The 18,494-nt window shown below is 46.3% G+C and overlaps 2 protein-coding genes across 2 annotated transcripts in view; one reads left to right on the forward strand and one right to left on the reverse strand.

Annotated features, from left to right (window-relative positions):
• Positions 1-18,494, reverse strand: part of LOC309378777 (endonuclease domain-containing 1 protein-like) — a 402,039-nt gene that overhangs the window by 173,091 nt on the left and 210,454 nt on the right. The window lies entirely within an intron of this gene.
• Positions 11,639-18,494, forward strand: part of MKLN1 (muskelin 1) — a 90,604-nt gene continuing 83,748 nt past the window's right edge. Inside the window, exon 1 of the mRNA XM_081927546.1 lies at positions 11,639-11,793. Coding sequence (XP_081783672.1) covers positions 11,678-11,793 — 116 coding nt within the window. The 5' untranslated portion in view covers positions 11,639-11,677. The remainder of the gene's footprint in view (positions 11,794-18,494) is intronic.

Here is an 18,494-nt window from a genome sequence, read left to right on the forward strand (position 1 = left end):
GAATATTTATTTCCATGAGCATTTTTCCGTACTACGTTGGGAATTCTCTCCCTGCTTCCCTCCCCCTCTTTTTCCAGTTTAGAATTACCATGTGTCGGTAAACATCTGCATTGCAGGGGGTTGGACTAGATAACTCAGGAGGTCCCTTCCATCCTGCAGTTTTATGATTCTGGTTTTCTAACCCTGTTGGTGTCGTGCCCAGGTTGGGTATACATGTGTGTCTACACACAAACACACATTTTATTTTATTTTGTTACCCCCCTAGTCCATCAAACCAGTGATTCATCCTGCTCATCAGCTGAACTTTGTCTCCCCAGCTGCTGGATCTCATTTTCAGCTGTGTTCTGGTAATACAACCAGCTCCCTGGCAGATGCTGAGCGCTCTCTCTCCTCCTCTCTCTCCTTTTCTCTCTCTTTCTTTTCTCTCCCTCCCCACTGCCCGCCTCCCACTGTTTCCTCCTTGTTGTTCTGGATTGCAATACAAAAGGGTGCACAGAATGGGGAAAAGGTTTGCCCTGTTTTTCAGTGCATGAGGGGCATTGGGGTTAGCGTCTTAATAATACAGGATCAGGGTTGATTTGAGGCTAGTTGGCTATTTCCCTTCCACACAGACACACATGTTTATTATCGCCCTGCCTGCGAGATAAACCGGAAGCCAGCTCAGATGCTATTGCTTGTGCCAATCGCTAATAACTAAAGGAGTTTGGCTTTTTTTTTGGGGGGGGGAATCTGTATTTGATTTGCATCAGGGCTCCACAATGGCTGGCCCAGAACATCAAAGCCAGAGTGGTCTCTGGTCTCGCACCTTATCTTTCTATGTTTTTTTCCTAATAGCATTCGGTTAAGTGGATGTTTTTCCTCTCAACCTACCCTTGTGTGCTTTTTATTGTGGATATTTTAATTGTTCATTCCTGGCTTGAACTCTCTCTAACGGTTTCAATGGTGGTGTGGGGTTTTTTACATAATTTGTCCTGTCAGAGTGGGGATTTGAACCTAAGGCTGTGCTAACATTCCCATTTAGGGTGCATTCAGATTTAGGGTTCCCACATTCTGCATTTAGGGGCTCCCGCTACTGGCTTGGGAAGTGGTGTCTATTCAACATTGGCTATAATCCTTACCTGTCCTGTTGTTCCTTATGAAGTACAGTGGTACCTCGGGTTAAGAACTTAATTCGTTCCGGAGGTCCATTCTAAACCTGAAACTGTTCTTAACCTGAAGCACCACTTTAGCTAATGGGGCCTCCCCATGGCCGCCGCACCGCCACAGCGTGATTTCTGTTCTCATCCTGAAGCAAAGTTCTTAACTATTTCTGCGTTATTGGAGTCTGTAACTTGAAGCATCTGTAACCTGAAGCATATGTAACCCAAGGTACCACTGTACTGCATTTTTTTTGGGGGGGGGAGGTTTGATTTATTGGGCAGGGGAGGTAAGAAAGGCTGAACATAAAAATTGATACATTTGAATATTTTCAAAAACCCAACCCTATCACAATCTGAAATAATACATAATCTCTCCTTTGTAACATCTGATCCTAAATGTGACCCAAAGCCTCAGGGTTTTAGTTTGCTTTTCAGGGCATCCCGGAAGAAGTAAATGTCATGGCAACAAGTTAGAAGCACAGGAAAAAACCACCCTGTCCCACCATACATTATTCTGAGCCTTCTCTGTCACTTGAACACTTAAACCACCCTCTTTTTTCTGGCACATTCTTCTAGTTTTAGTATATATTTACTATCTTTCTGCTAAAGTGCTGGAGGGTCAGAAACCATTAAAAATAGTAAAAACACATGAGAAAGAGGGTCATGACTTTGCACTGGCTATATTAGAAGAGTGCCACTAGATTTTACCTCAAAAAAGATACCAGTATTCACATTACTGTTTCTTTCAGCATCAGGTGATTTCTTTTAGTAATGTTGTGATGAGAACCGTATGGCACTGGAATGGGTTCAGTGATACACTGGTGAGTCATGGCGAGTGCTCTCAGCTCACATACCTAAAAAAAATACCCACTGTACTGCATTTTGAGGCATTTCCCCCCAAAGCAGCTACGGTCCGAATTGAGAATGACCTAGCTGCATTTTAAACTGGCAATGTGCACACAGCCAAAGTCTCCCTAGTCCTAGACTGGCGCTCTAACCACTACACCACACTTCCCCAGGTTCCATTCCCAGCTGCAACTAATCATTGAATATTCATCGCTTCTGACCTGTGCTGCTTCCTTCCTCCGTCATAAAGAAAGCGCTTCTCCATGCAGCACACAGTTAAACTTTGGAACTCACTCCCACAGGAGGCAGCGATGAATTAGACAAATTCCTGGAGGAGAGGACTATCTTTTTCTTTTTTAAAAGATTTTTTATTGATACAACAAGAAAAAAGAAAAAAACACAAATATCAAATTACACACAGGAATAACCATAGACACATAATTTTCTTAGCAAACAATATAACATATATTGGTCTTAACACTACAGACCCAACCTCCCGTCTATTCCATATTTCAATTTCATAATAAAGGTAAAGGTAAAGGTACCCCTGCCCGTACGGGCCAGTCTTGACAGACTCTGGGGTTGTGCGCCCATCTCACTTAAGAGGCCAGGGGCCAGCGCTGTCCGGAGACACTTCCGGGTCACATGGCCAGTGTGACATCGCTGCTCTGGCGAGCCAGAGCTGCACACGGAAACGCCGTTTACCTTCCCGCTGGTAAGCGGTCCCTATTTATCTACTTGCACCCGGAGGTGCTTTCGAACTATAATACTTATTGCCAATACACACCTTTATCATAATTAAACTTATTCTTAATATATCTAATTTCGTATATCTACCTTGCAACTATTACTGAGGTTCCTCGAATGCTGCAACAGAATTTAAACTACTATATTTATTTTTCAGATATTCTTTGAAAACCTCCCATTTTGAAACAAATTCCTGTTTTGATTTATTCTTTATTTTTTCTGATAGACCATCCTGGAGGAGAGGACTATCAATGGCTACAAGACACAATGGCTATGCTCTGCCTCAGAAACAGAGGCAGAGTTGAGTCAGGCTGGTGTCTCCCCTCATCGCTTGTCTCCCAGAACCAGGAGAGGCATGAAAAGGGCAGAGGAGAGTTTGGTGATGTGCGGGCGCACTCTCGGATTGCTTAGAAAAAGCCCTGGAGAGGAGGGAATTTAGACGCCTGTGGGGAGGGAGGGACTTTCCATCTCGACAACCTATTGCTATGCTCATTAGGCATGACACTCCACCAAGTCTGTGAAGATCGTGGTTTTGCTAATAAAGAGTTAACTCCCAACTTGAATGGTGTGATTTATTGCTGGCTCGCATCAGACCTAACCTAGCACAATCAGGTCCCCTGAGAGAAGTTGAAGCTTGATTCTTCTTTCATATTTTCTAGGAGAGAGATTGGTGAGAGCACTGATTTGTAAAACGTATTGGAAAGCCTTTTCACACCCTCCGTTCTGCCTGACAAAGGGCACAGCGAACGGAAGATCGAGCGAGCGAGAAAAACCGACCTCGAAAAAATGAGTCTAATGAATTGCTAATGCAAAAATTATTGGTGTTGGTTTGGGGGCGGGGGAGAGCGCATCTGAAAGCTTTCCGGTGTTTTTGTAGCCCAGTCAGAGGTGGGTTTTAAAGCTCTTGAAAGACACACAAGTGCAGTTCTTGTGCGGCTCGATATCTGAAAGGATAGTAAGGAAGGAGTTGTCAAAAGCCCTTAGCAAAGGCTTTCACCTTCAAAGCTGAGGCAGGTCTTTGGAAACTCAGGCAGGTTGTTAGGGGGGAAATGGGACCAATTCACCTCAATGTCTGAATCTCACTTTTCTGATGCTAATGTAGGTAGGAAAATTGCTAACCCTACATTAGGTCCCCCAGGAAGCAGCACTTTTATTCTATCCGTTCCCCATAACCTGACTTTACCCAACTCCCACTAACTCCCCACTTCTCTAATGTGCCCCACCAGCTAGAATGGTGACTGGGAGTGGCTGCCGAGAACACCTAACACCAGACCTGAAAGACCTACATTGGCTCCCAGTACGTTTCCAAGCACAATTCAAAGTGTTGGTGCTGACCTTTAGATCCTTAAACGGTCTTGGTCCAGTATCCCTGAAGGAGCGTCTCCACTCCCTGTGAGAAGTGATGCTACAGGGAACTAGCCAGAGGGCCTTCTTGGTGGTGGCGCCCGCCCTGTGGAATGCCCTCCCATGAGATGTCAAGGAAATAAACAACTATCTGACTTTTAGAAGACATCCTTGTTTAGGGAAGTTTTTAATGTTTGATGTTTTATCGTGTTTTTAATATTCTGTTGGGAAACCCAGCCAGATAGGTGGGGTAATAATAATAATAATAATAATAATAATAATAATAATAATAATAATAATAATTATTTGTTGTTGTTGTCAAGACTGAAAGTCCACACCGCCTCACATCCGCTGCCCCCCTCTCCAGGACTTCCTTTAAGCAATCAGAGACTGCCCCTGTGTGCCGCCTATTGCCGCTACGTCTGTTTCAGCCCTCTTCTGGTTCTGGGAGACAAGTGAGGAGGGGAGCTTGTTGCAGCAGGAGGACGAGAGACCCATGCCTCTTCACCAGCCTGACTCAGCTCTACCTCTCGGCCTCCCTCCTCCTCTGCTTCTGCCCCTGCTTCTGACTTCTCTCTGCCACAGACTCTCCCCGCTCACTAAGCCCTGTTCCCTTCAGCTTCCGACACCTCTTCTTCTTCATCTTCTCCCCCTGCCCACCCATCGCCATCCCACCACCACTCCCTAGGCTCTGAGCCTTCTTCCCTTGGTGGTTCCCCGGCCAGTTCCTCCCACCATCCCACCATTCCTCTGCTTCCAACCAGTCCATGACATGTGAAGGCATGTGAGCTGGGAGGAATGAAGACTGGGGTTGGTTGGGCCGTGCCCTGTCTATTCTTTTCTTAAAAAGGAGGAGGAGGAGGAGGAGGAGGAGGAGGAGGAGGAGGAGGAGGAGGAGGAGGATGGGTTTGTCCTGCTAGGTTGACAGAGCACTTTAATCCACTTTAATTGCATAAGCCTAAATGCCCTGTCATTCTGGGGGGTGACTGTTTTATCTCTTCGTATTTCTAAATCGAAGCTGCAGCAGCTGCTTCCCTGCTCCTCCCATGAGCTGAGGGCTGAGTCATTCCAAGAGTCTGGAGAGAGATTTCCAGCCATTAAGGAACATTAAGCCAAGGATCACCCCCAGTTGCCAGGTGACAGGTTCATTTACAATAACCAAGATGGCCAAAACTCACAGCAGTGCTGTTCTAAAAGGCAGTTCAGCATTCTATGGCATTCTGTAGGAAGCATTTTGGGAGCCGCTGTGAAGGGATGGGTGTGTGGGGACTCACGGCTCTCCGTGGATGGGCTGACAACTGGCACAAGCCATCTCTCTTCTTGTACAGTGGTACCTCTGCTTACGAACTTAATTTGTTCCGGAGGTCCGTTCCTAACCTGAAACTGTTCTTTAGCTAATGGGGCCTCCTGCGGCTGCCACGCCGCCGGAGCACAATTTCTGTTCTCATCTTGAAGCAAAGTTCTTAACCCGAGGTAATATTTCTGGGTTAGCGGAGTCTGTAACCTGAAGCGTCTGTAACCCGAGGTACCACTGTACTAGAACGTCCGTGGTCCCCAGAAACATTCCAAATTTACAAAGCAAGGGTGCATATTCAAGATACAGTGGTACCTTGTGTTAAGTACTTAATTCGTTCTGGTGGTCCGTTCTTAACCTGAAACTGTGCTTAACTTGAAGCACCACTTTAGCTAATGTCGCCTTCTGCTGCTGCTGCGCCGCCGGAGCACAATTTCTGTTCTCATCCTGAAGCAAAGTTCTTAACCCGAGGTACTATTTCCGGGTTAGCGGAGTCTGTAACCTGAAGCGTATGTAACCTGAAGCGTATGTAACCCGAGGTACCACTGTATCTGAATTGTGGCTCTGTGTTTATATACTCTTTGCTAGAGCATAAGAACGCAAGAGGAGTTCTAATGGGTTCTGACCAGTGGACCATACTGCTCTCAGAACAGTCAACCAGATGTCTATGGGAAGCCACTGAGAAGCACCTCATCACAACATCCCTCTCTCCTGTGATTTGGGTGTCAGTGAGAGGACTTTGGTTTTTTGTAAATATCATTGCAGATCAGGGAGGGGGGAAAGCTTGCTGATTGCTGAGAGGACAAGAACATATTACAATTTGTACTTGTTTTAACTGCTCTGATGTTTTAAGCGATGGAACCTTGCGATGTGTTTTAATGCACGCTTTATTCTGTATTGAATTTTATCGCTCTGTGACCGTAATACATTAATATGACTACCACAAAAAGCAAAGCAATGAACATTGCACCAGCAATGTATACTATATCTGCAGTATTGAAAATCTACCCTCTCTCTGTTTGGCATCTTGTTCCTGGCCACTTCAGATGCTGTTATTGCACATATAAAATTAGGATGTTTTCTGCATCACTTCACACCTGGTTCCATTGAACCGCATTTGGTATTTTACTGCCCATTCACCCAGTTTGGAGAGATCTGTTTAACATATCATTTCCAACAGTCATTTAACATAACTTCTTATCTTATACAATATTTTAGACTTCCGTCAACAACCTCTGAAGATTTTCTGTTCTTTATCACTTATTCTGCATTTCTTAATTTCTCTATTACTTTTAACTATCATTAACTAATAATTCTCTTCATAGTCTTCCTTGCAATATTTCATATAATCCTCCTTACAGAACGTCTTGCACTCCTACTAGCGTAATCTGCTTATTACAATTGCTTTTCAAATAGTTCAAATATTTACTCCAGTCTTCTAAGAATCCAGCAGGTTTCAAATCCTTCCTGTTAATTTATCTAATTCTGCATAGTCCATTAATTTCATTTGCCTTTCTTCTTTCGTCGGTAATTCTTCTTGCTTCCATTTTTGTGCCAATAGTATCCCTGCTGCTGGTACTGCATATAAAAACAACTTACAGTCCCGGATGTCCTGCTCCTCCATTCAGTTTTAACCACCCCCAAAAATCTGATATTAACAGCAAACTTGGCCATGTGGCCTTTCATCCCTAATACTACCATGAATAAAGAAGTTAAAAAGCTTTTGGAACGGATGTCCAAAAAGGAGACTTAGCCTGATGCTGGAGATCTGCCACTCCTTCAAAGGCAGCTAAACCAGATTGTTGTTCAATGCCTTTATTCAATGACTTGGATTGAAGGGGTTTGCAGATGACACCAAACTGGGAGGGGTAGCTAATGAGACATAAGACAGGACTGGGATTCAATATGACCGTAACAGATTCGACAATTAGGTCCAAACTAACACAATGAATGGGACGCGGGTGGCGCTGTGGGTTAAACCACAGAGCCTAGGACTTGCTGATCAGAAGGTCGGCGGTTCAAATCCCCGCGACGGGGTGAGCTCCCGTTGCTCGGTCCCGGCTCCTGCCAACCTAGCAGTTCGAAGGCACATCAAAGCGCAAGTAGATAAATAGGTACCGCTCTGGTGGGAAGGTAAACGGCGTTTCCGTGTGCTGCGCTGGTTTGCCAGAAGCGGCTTAGTCATGCTGCCCACATGACCCGGAAGCTGTACGCTGGCTCCCTCGGCCAATAAAGCGAGATGAGCACCGCAACCCCAGAGTCGGTCACGACTGGACCTAATGGTCAGGGGTCTCTTTACTAACACAATGAATTGGGACAAATGTCAGGTTCTGCACTTAGGCAGGAAGAACCAGATGCACCAATATAAAATGAGGGACGCATGGCTTGCCAATAGTACATATGAAAAGGATCTAGAGGTCTTAATAGACCACAAGCTTAACATGAGTCAACAAGGTGATGCAGCAGCAAAAAAGATAATGCTATTCTAGGCTGCATCCACAGAAATATAGTGTCCCGATCAAGGGAAGTCAAAGTACCACTCTATTCTGCCTTGGTCAGACCACACCTGGTGTATTGTGTTCAATTCCAGGCGCCATAATTTAAGAACGATATTGACAGGCTGGAACACGTGCAGAAGAAGGCAACCAAGATGATCAAAAACTTGTAAACCAAGCCTTATGAGGAACGTTTGAGGAAGTTGGGTATGTTTAGCCTGGGTAAAAGGAGAGGAGACTGTGAGGTGATATGATAGCCAAATATATGAAAGGCTGTCACATGGAAGAGGGGACAAACGTGTTTTCTCCTACTCTGGAGCATAGGACCCAAATCAATGGATTCAAGTTACAATAAAGGAGATTCTGAATCAACCCCAGGAATAACTTTCTGATAGTAAGAGCCGTTCAGAAGTTGGTGGACTCTCCTTCCTTTGAGGTTTTTAAGCAGAGGATAGATCATAGGTAGGCAAATTAAGGCCCGGGGGCCTGATCCGGCCCAATCACCTTCTTAATCCGGCCTGTGGATGGTCCTGGAATCAGCATGTTTTTACATGAGTAGAATGTGTCCTTTTATTTAAAATGCATCTCTGAGTTATTTGTGGGGCATAGGAATTCATTCATTCCCCCCCCTTCAAAATATAGTTCGGCCGCCCACAAGGTCTGAGGGACAGTGGACCGGCCCCCTGCTGAAAAAGTTTGCTGACCCATGAGATAGATGGTCACCTGTTTTGCTTGGACTAGATCTTTTCCAATTCTATGAGCTGATAACTTCTAAGAGCCACAGGTGAGCGATGAGAGTGTAGGATGGTGACCAAAGGTAGATAAACTACCGCAGAAGGAGTGTGATTTGCTAATAGCCTATCACCCCGGAGGTCCTATATGAATGCAAGTAATCACAACCATGTATTAATGCAATGTCAATAATTAGACACTTAAATTTTCAGTAAGTTAAATATATTTACAAACTGGAAAAACTCTTAGGTCAGCGGTTGTTGCGGAACTGAAATCAAAAGCCCCAATGAACTCTTAATGACGCATCATAATTTTTAACACTGTTCGCCTACTATAAATATCAACTGCACTCGAGGAGTCCTTCACTTCCTTGGCTTCGATCCTAGACTGAATGGGTCAGTCGGAATGGTTACCAAATTAAGTAGGAACAGGAAAAAAGGAGCTATAAAAGGCATATGAGGATCTGGAATTATTCTTATTTCCTTCAAGCCAAAGAACAGCAAGAAAAAAATGTAGGGGAAAAAACATCTGTATTTCACAGACTGAGGTTAAGTCAGGGAGGGAGTAGGACTGAGGTCATTTTGGGTATTTGGGAAATGGGGCTATTTGCAAAGCTGTCAACTTTTCCCTTTTCTTGCAAGGAATCCTATTCGGAATAAGGGAATTTCCCTTAAAAAAGGGAAACGTTGACAGCTATGGCTATTTGATGGTAATAAGACTGGGTGGGAACAGGGGGAATAAATGGGGAATGAATTGTTATGATTGGGGGGAGGGTTTAGTCTGGATGATGCCCTGGGTCCCTTCCAAACCTGCAATTATGTATCTGTGAGGTATCTATTGGAGAAGGCTTGCCAAACCCATTGAACCAGATCCTAGGTCCAGAAGGGAAACTGCAACTTGCTGCTAAGCTAGGTAACCTCATTTGCATCTTTAAGAATAAGCTCTTTTAGGATAGAGACAAATTGGGGGGGGGGGGTTCCCACCTCATCTGGCTGGATGGGATGTCATCCTACCAGAGGAGCAATAGCCTCTGTGTGCAATGTGCATCATGTGTGTGTATGTTGTGTATCATGTGTGTGTATGTTGGAGTGATGCTGGAAGTCGGAGACACAAAGACTTGTCTGCACTGTGCTGGGCCCAAGGCTGTGATTTGGCTGCTTCTCTGGAAACCTAACAGAGAAGCAAGATCTGTTGGGGTGTTAATTCCGCAAGTCCCTGCATCCTATGCTCAGGTTGTGTGTGTGTGTGTGAATAAATCCACGTATCCTAGCATCGCCACAGTTTCTACTGATGTTCATTCCAAGGAAATTGAACCCTGGGTAAGGTGCTTGGAACCCAGAGAGTCTCTCCCTGCTCAGAAATGGGTTGATGTGCAATAATATTTGGAGGGAAAGGTGGATTATGGAAGACATGAGTTCTCGTCGCTGATACGTGCCACCGATGTGCTTCGTGTTTTGCAGTGCGAGGAAAAACATAGGGTCCAGCCCTTTGGAGTGAGGAGTGGGGTACCTTAAGCCCTAGAGGGGTCACAAGTCCAGCATTTGCTAATGTTTTCTTCTGGATTGTTTTATTCAATTGTTGAATTTTGGCTGTGAACCTAATAATAATAATAACCGGAATATTTGTTGTTGTTGTTGTTGTAGGCAAAACCTCAGGAAAGCTTTCTAAGCATCTGCATGGGCATGTCTGAGCAACAATGCCTCCAGCAGGCAACGGAAAGAACGCACTGCAGGCGCCTACTTGAATATCAATAGGCAGGGAGTTCCAAAGTGTATGGTGTGGCCACACATGTTGTTGTTGTTTAGTCGTTTAGTCGTGTCCGACTCTTTGTGACCCCCTGGACCAGAGCACGCCAGGCACTCCTGTCTTCCACTGCCTCCCGCAGTTTGGTCAAACTCATGCTGGTCTCTTTGAGAACACTATCCAATCATCTCGTCCTCTGCCGTCCCCTTCTCCTTGTGCCCTCCATCTTTCCCAACATCAGGGTCTTTTCCAGGGAGTCTTCTCTTCTCATGAGGTAGCCAAAGTATTGGAGCCTCAGCTTCAGGATCTGTCCTTCCAGTGAGCACTCAGGGCTGATTTCCTTCAGAATGGAGAGGTTTGATCTTCTTGCAGTCCATGGGACTCTCAAGAGTCTCCTCCAGCACCAGAATTCAAAAGCATCCATTCTTCAGCGATCAGCCTTCTTTATGGTCCAGCTCTCACTTCCATACATCACTACTGAGAAAACCATAGTTTGACCTTTGTTGGCAAGGTGATGTCTCTGCTTTTTAAGATGCTGTCTAGGTTTGTCATTGCTTTCCTCTCAAGAAGCAGGCGTCTTTTAATTTTGTGACTGCTGTCACCATCTGCAGTGATCATGGAGCCCAAGAAAGTAAAATCTCTCATTGCCTCCATTTCTTCCCCTTCTATTTGCCTGGAGGTGATGGGACCAGTGGCCATGATCTAAGTTAATTTTTTATGTTGAGCTTCAGAGCAGATGTTGCGCTCTCCTCTTTCACCCTCAGTAAAAGGTCCACATACTGCATGCAAATAATAATACTAATAATTTTTTAAAAAATGCCTTGCAAACCACCCGACGGCAGTCTGACCCCAGAAACACCGAGCACGGGCAGCAACCGAGCAACAACTCCTGGCAGATGTGCAAACACGTTAGCAGCTGGAGGCAAGCGGCAAAGTGCGCGGCGGCCCCTTTAAGAACGGCGTCGTCGCTCCATCGCTCTCTTCCCCCCTCCCCTCGCTTCGATCTCTCTCGGTCCTTCTAAACTTCCTCCGGCCAGCGCAGCCTACGCTTGCGAGCGTACGCTTCCGGTTCCCAAGCGAACACCTCCCGTCCCCGCTTCTGTGTTGCGTGGCCCAGCCCCTCAGAACGCCGCTTGGGCTAACGCGTCATTCCCCACTCGCATTCATTCTCCGGCCTCCCCCTTGCCTCGAACGGAATCCGGAAGTGTGCGCGCGCGTGTTGTGTGCGCGCGCGCTGTCGCCCGCCCGCCCGCGTTGCGTGCCTGCGCGTTTCACCTTACCTCTAGGGCGCCTCCCTCTCCTGTTTCCCCGTCGCTGCTGCTGCTACGGACGACAAGATGGCGGCGGCGGCGGCGGCGGGCCCAGGCTTCGGCCCGGCGGGCGCCCTGGAGAGCCGCGTCCTGGCCTACACCCTGCACCGCTGGAGCAGCTTCTCCTCCACCTACCTGCCCGAGTGAGTCTCCGCCGCGAGCGGCTTGGCGGAGGCCAGAAGGGCCTGGCCGAGGGAGGGTCGCTTGGGGCTGCGGGGCCTCCCTCCTTCCCTGTGGTACTTATGGGGGAGAAGGCGGAGGAAGGGGGCGCCCCATTTAAGAGGGGCTCCGGGGAAGGAGGGAGAAAGCTGGAGGGGGGGGAGTCTTTCTGTGGGGTGGTGGGTCTTTGGGGAGGTTGGCCTTGAGTAGACGTGGGGGGGGATTCGGAGGTTTTTTTTGGGGGGGTGGCCTTCGGAGTTGTTCTTGAGGGGGGGTTCACATGGGGGGGTTAGTCATGGGGTTGTTTTTGAAGTGGGGGTGGTCTTCAGAGTTCTTCTTGGGGTGGGGGTCTTTGAAGGGGTGTTTTTGGGGGAGTTCATATGGGGGGGTTCGTGATGGGAGTTGTTTTTGGGGTCTTTGATGGTCTTCAGAGTTGTGGGGGGGGCCTTTGAGATTGTTCTTGGGGTGGTTGTCTTTGAGGAGGTGTTCTTGGAGTTCACATTGGGGGGTTCGTCATGGGAGTGTTCTTGGGGTCTTTAAGGGGGTGGTCTTCAGAGTTGTTCTTGGGGGGGTTGGTTTTTTGGGGGGGCAGGCGGCCTTCGGAGTTGTTCTTCGGGTGGTCTTCTTTGAAGGGGTGTTCTTGAGGGAGTTCATATTGAGGGGGTTCGTCATGGGAGTTGTTTTGGGGGTCTTTGATGGGTTGGTCTTCAGAGTTGTGGGGGGGGGGCTTTGAAATTGCTCTTGGGGTGGTCATCTTTGAGGAGGTGTTCATGGAGTTCACATTGAGGGGGGATTGTCATGGGAGTTCTTGGGGTCTTTGAGGGGGTGGTCTTCAGAGTTGTTCTTGGGGTGGTCTTGGAGGGGGTTTGTCGAAGGGGCCTTCAGAATTGTTGGGGTGGTCGTCTTTGAGGAGTTGTTTGGGGTCTTTGAGGGGGTGGTCTTCAGAGTTGTTCTTGGGGTGGTCTTGGAGGGGGTTTGTCGAAGGGGCCTTCAGAATTGTTGGCGTGGTCGTCTTTGAGGGGGTGTTCTTGGGGGAGTTCACATTGGGGGAGGGGCCAGTCCTGGGAGTTGTTTTTGGGGTGGCGGTGGTCGGGTAGATTTGGAGGTTCGTTTTGGAAGGGTTCGTCTTGGGATGGGGTGACATTTGGGCTTCTTTTTGTGGTGATCTTGGGGTGGGGATTTTAAACAGGGTGGTCTTGGGGGTTGTTCTTGGAGGTGGCGGGATCTGGAAGGAGTTGCTCTTGGGGCTGGTCTTGGTTAGGAAGGAAAAGGCTGATCCCTGCTGCAACAGGATGCCGAGTTGGGTCTCTGTGTGGTTAGGAAGCCTAAAGGTTGTCATTATGAAGGGGGCAATATGGTAGGGTGTGTTGGGTTTTGTTGTTGTTGGAGTGGGGGTCACATGGGGGCAGACATAGATGAGAGTACCTATGGGACCTGAGTGCTTGCTGACCATAGCTGTCAACGCTTCCCTTTTTTAAAAGGGAAATTCCCTTATTTGGAATAGGATTTCTCGCAAGAAAAGGGAAAATTGACAGCTATGTTGCTGGGTCTTGAGGGACCTAGAGAGTGAAGAGCCAAGGGAGAGGGGCATTATAGGGGACCTGGAGTGCGGTGGGGTAAGCCACCCACCTTTTCTTTCCCTTTTGTTATAGGAACATGGGAAAAGGCCAGGCTTACACCAAGTAGGAGCATTGGTCTGCCTACCTCCGTGCTGTGTGCACAGACTAGCAGAGTCTAGCCAGGGTTTTAGGCCGGGAGTCTTTTCTGGGAGTCTGAGAGATACCAGAGATTGAAGCTGGGGTCTTTGTATGTGAAAGTCCCACCAAAAAGTAGAGTGTGTGTCACAGGGGCATGATTTGGAAAGGGCTTTGTTGTAGACAAGAAGAAGAAGAGTTTGGATTTGATATCCCGCTTTATCACTACCCGAAGGAGTCTCAAAGCGGCTAACATTCTCCTTTCCCTTCCTCCCCCACAACAAACACTCTGTGAGGTGAGTGGGGCTGAGAGACTTCAGAGAAGTGTGATTGGCCCAAGGTCACCCGGCAGCTGCATGTGGAGGAGCGGAGACGTGAACCCGGTTCACCAGATTACGAGTCTACCGCTCTTAACCACTACACCACACTGGCACAACACCCAGATTATGGAACACCTTGACCTGTGAAGTGTGGTTGGCCCCCTTCCTCACTTTTTTCTGCAGGTTATTGAAGACGTCCTTATTCTGGAAGTTTTTGACAATGGCCTTATTTTATCAGATAGGTTTTTTTTTTTTTAATGCCATGGTTGAACAAGGCAGCTGCTGACCTTGCTCCTTTATTCTGTAGCAGTTTGCTATTCTGTCAAATTGTAATGTTATATATGGCTCCAGCTATCCTGTGTGGTAGTTTTACACCAGAAGTGAAAGATAGAAATGTTTATTAAAACAAACAAAATTGGGAAAATTGAGGGGCTTGGGCAAGTAATTCAAACACTTGAAAAAGCTCAGTTGCAGGTCTGCATTTAGAGTGAGGCATCAGGTGGGTGGGTTTCATTAATACCCCCCCTTCTCTCTCCATTTTTCTAGCACTGGTGGAAGCTGTGTTTGGTTCTGGTTTCATGAGTCTCTTAAGGAAGGCAGGGCTAAAGGTGGAAAGGAAGTGAGCTGGGCATGTGGTCTGTCACCAGAATCCCCTTGTGACATTTTGTTTTTAACTGCCGTTTAATGGGGCCTGTAAACCCTAGTAATGGGAAAACAACCTGCAAACCTTGTGCATTTGATGGAGTGAGCTTCCATGATCCAGGCCAGGCAGTTGAAGATCTAACAGTTGTGTTGCCTTTTAAAGTACCACAGAGCCATTGATGACTCTGTGTATTTTTCTCCTCCCTACAGCAGATCTAATATGTGTGTACCTCTGAAATGTGTGCATTGAAAACTGGCAAAAGGGGTAGTGCAGTATTGTGCTGGGGAGGTGAGAATGTTGGTAACCTTGGTTCCTGGTACTGTATGAAGGAGATGCAAGGAGCAGTGAAGATGTTGGAAACCAGAGTAGGAAACAGTGTCCTTGTGCTTGAATCCTGCTTGCTGGTTTCCCACAGGTACACAGTGAGAACAGGATGCTGGACTAGTTGGCCAGTGTACTTAGGGCAAAATAAAGCAGTGTTCTGAGTAGGCTAGTAAGGAGCAAGGAGCAAGGGATGCAATGTGGAGAGCTGCAGCAGAGATATGGTAAGATAGGAATAATAGGCGTTGGTTGATGTGCAATGTGAGAGGAAATTTTGATTATGTGTGGGCTGATTTATGCAGACACAGGATGTGGCAGTGTAGGACAGTAGACCTAATTAGTGGTTGTGGTGTGGGGAGTAGTGATATGGTGATATAGGGAGCAGAGGGAATAAAAAATGAAAGCATGGTTTGCAGGAACAAATGGGCTGTCCTTGGAGGTCCCAATTGCTGCTGCAGAAATTTCACCTTGTTGCTAGAATACCTGTGAAGTGTATCACAGATGCACCATCTCCTTTGCATGAATCTGTTTTGAATTTCTGCAAACATTCATTCTCTAAATATTTCTAATTGCTTTGCAAAATATTGTCTCGTCTCTTTGTTATGCCCAGTATGACAGGTCTTGCTAGATCATTTGCAGGTTCAATTTGCTAGTCTGCCTTGAAGGGCATGTTGTTTCACTTCCAAGTTGACAGGGACCATGAAATTAGATGCTTGATGAAAACATAGGCTTCTCAACCCTATGTTTCCTTTGTAAGAGAAATGGGGCGGCGGCATTTTTTTAGGGGAACCTTGGTGGTGATGGTGGGAGAAGGTCGTTTAATCCTTCCCCTGCTGACTCTGTCTACAAATGCCAATCCAGGATGTTTTAAAATCAAGCTGGATTCTGAAAACAATTGATTCCAGATTGTGGGGATGGGTGGACTGACCTTTGAAGAAGGGGGGCATTTGCAGGGGAACTGCTGATGGACGCAGGTGGGATTAAACTCTCCTCCCTTCCTCTTGTTCCCCACAAGGCATTCCCCTCACCCACCTTTGCATTATAATCAAACTTGGATTTGCTGATATGTCAACTTTCACTCTGAGCAGATGCTTTGGAAGTGAGGAGAGGCAGGTGGGTCGGAAGTGAGGCAGGAGTGAGGCGTACAAGACAAAACCAGAGTTACCTGGTGTGTAGAGTTAAAGCAGGGGTCAGCAACCTAAGGCCCCATGGGCTGGAAGCGGCCTGTGGAGGTAGTTTGACCGGCCCATGAGCCGCCCATGAACCGAATTGCCCGCTTGCGCACAGCGCTAAGCCAGCACAGCGTAGCACAGGGACTTGCTTCCACAGTGCTGGAAATTGCGTCAACGCAGAGGCCGAAAATCACTCACATGTGCACACGATCCGGCCCACGGAGGGATCTCCGTGGGACCAATCTGGCCCAGGCAAGATAAACCTTGCTGACCCCTGAGTTAAAGCCTGATGAAGGACATTATAGGGTTATGAGTAAGATGAAAATAATTGAAAGCTGATGAGGATTCAAGAGGTCAGGCAGGCTAGGTATGGAGTAGGAGAAATGAAAGGCTATTTGATGGTAGGGTAAATTTGTTTTGCTGTAGCAAAATTGGAAAAGTGATTGGTAAGGTTAGAGCCAACAATAAGAAATGTTTAAATTTTCTGGTGCCAGTTACCCTAGTTTGTGTAGGATTCCCCCCCTACACAAATTAGGGTAATTAGCATCAGAAAAATAACGGTTTTCATCATATTTCCCCCCCATGCCCTAGAGAGTGATCTAATTTGGCATGTTTTTTTTACTTGTATTTCCTAAACAAAGCTAAAAACGTGGAAGCAGCCAAACTTGCCTAATGTTTTGTTTAGTATCCATTCATCATTTTTAGTGAACTTATGAAATGGAAAGGTTTCCATGAAAAAATGAAGGACTGGGAATTTTTCCATCCTAGGCCACTGCTTAAAGCAAGTGGGTTGGTGAACGGAATGCTGAGGGAAGAAATATAGATATAACATATATGTAACCCCTGGAGTCTGTCCCCAACTGAAATGAAATCTGTAATATAACTGTGTGAAAAGATACTGGTTTTCAGAAGAGGACCAGAATGGATGCCTGTGACGCTGAGGCTCTGGGTAAATGGGGAACGAAGTTATCTAGTGCTTTGACTTGTGCATGTAGCCTTTGCATGACTGCTGCAGCTTGTGCATGATTAGTTTACATTACAACATAAGGGTATTAGCATCCACTCTCATTGTCTCTCTTAAAGCTGTTCAACCAAAGCAGGTGGTGAAAAAGGGGGCTTTAAACATTAATTAGAGCTTGATTCTCTCTTTAATATTTGTAGACATACTTTGGGGCTTGGGGAAGAGTGATGATTGTCTCCTTTTTACCACTCAGCTCTGCATGAGGGTTTGCGCATGAGCGAGAGAATGCAGAACTAGATTCCTGTGACATTAGTTCACCTTTCACTTTTGGACTCTGAAGTGAACTTGGACTTGCATGCCTGTGTGCTGCAAGTGTTTTCTTACTTGATGTTTACTGTTGTAAGTGAACCCTGGACTCCATGTGTATGGGATTTTGTCTTAGACAAAAGATGCCTTGAACTGGGAAGCTATTCCTATTTGTTTTGCTCACTTGCATGAAGAGTGGTGGCGCTGAGTGCATGGTCAGAACTTTTATTCATATCTTGGCTTGTGCCTGTTTGTGGCCACTCTCTTTTTCTATCCAGACTCATGTTGCATGACCATGCATTTAGCACTAGCTTTTCAGGCCTTGCTCTTTAAAAAAAAAGAAACTGTCGTCCTATTTAATGTCATTGTACAGTTACTGAGCCTCAGTCCTTTTCACCATCAATCTTTTATCAGCTGTGATGTTCAAGTTTCTGGAAGGTTATTGACAAATGCACAGTTGCATGGAGTAGGCTATGAGATACCCAGTGGAGTGCAGTAATGATCTCCCTTTGAGAGTGGTGGTTTGGGACGCAACTCAAACACAAACAATGCAAGTAAAAACAAGGTGTCTTGTTGCTTAGGCCTGCAGAAAAATATTAGTTCTCAAATGGCAAATGCAAAGTGCTAACAATACGAGGGGGAGGCAGAATTTTGAAATGGACGTGTAGGAACAGGAAATGGTGTAGTTCAGAGATGTCATTTAACTCTCCCGGTGCTTGGAGCTCACACAGAGTTAATTCAGTTCCCCAGGGACGCGTTTTGTTGGGAAATTTTGCAGATATTGCATCTACATTATCCTTGTGGCCTTGCACCACTATGTTTGGGTTTGGTGACGCTCTGGAGGCTTCCTAATAATATGTTGAGGTACAGTTTGTACAGATTGTATTGGTTATCTCAAAGGGAATTGCTCCTGTACTGAGAGCCATGTAAAAGCTAAACCTGCTAGTACGGGTGACTGCCGTGGTCCACATTTAGTCTTTTACAGTTCTCACATGAGCCATATTCTGCCCCCATAACACTGAGGGACCAGATTCAAATATGGCGTTGTCAGCACTCATTGGCTGAGCAAAGTGAGATTTTTAGTTGGGCTTGTTTAGTCCTTATTTTTTGTTAAGACAACAAATGGTGAGAGAATAGAATAGAATTTGGTACAGATATTCCGGAAGTACCGTATTTTTTGCTCTATAAGACTCACTTTTTCCCTCCTAAAAAGTAAGGGGAAATGTGTGTGCGTCTTATGGAGCGAATGCAGGCTGTGCAGCTATCCC

Source organism: Podarcis melisellensis, assembly GCF_964234715.1.
Source record: "Podarcis melisellensis genome assembly, chromosome: 10".
Classification (NCBI taxonomy): domain Eukaryota; kingdom Metazoa; phylum Chordata; class Lepidosauria; order Squamata; family Lacertidae; genus Podarcis; species Podarcis melisellensis.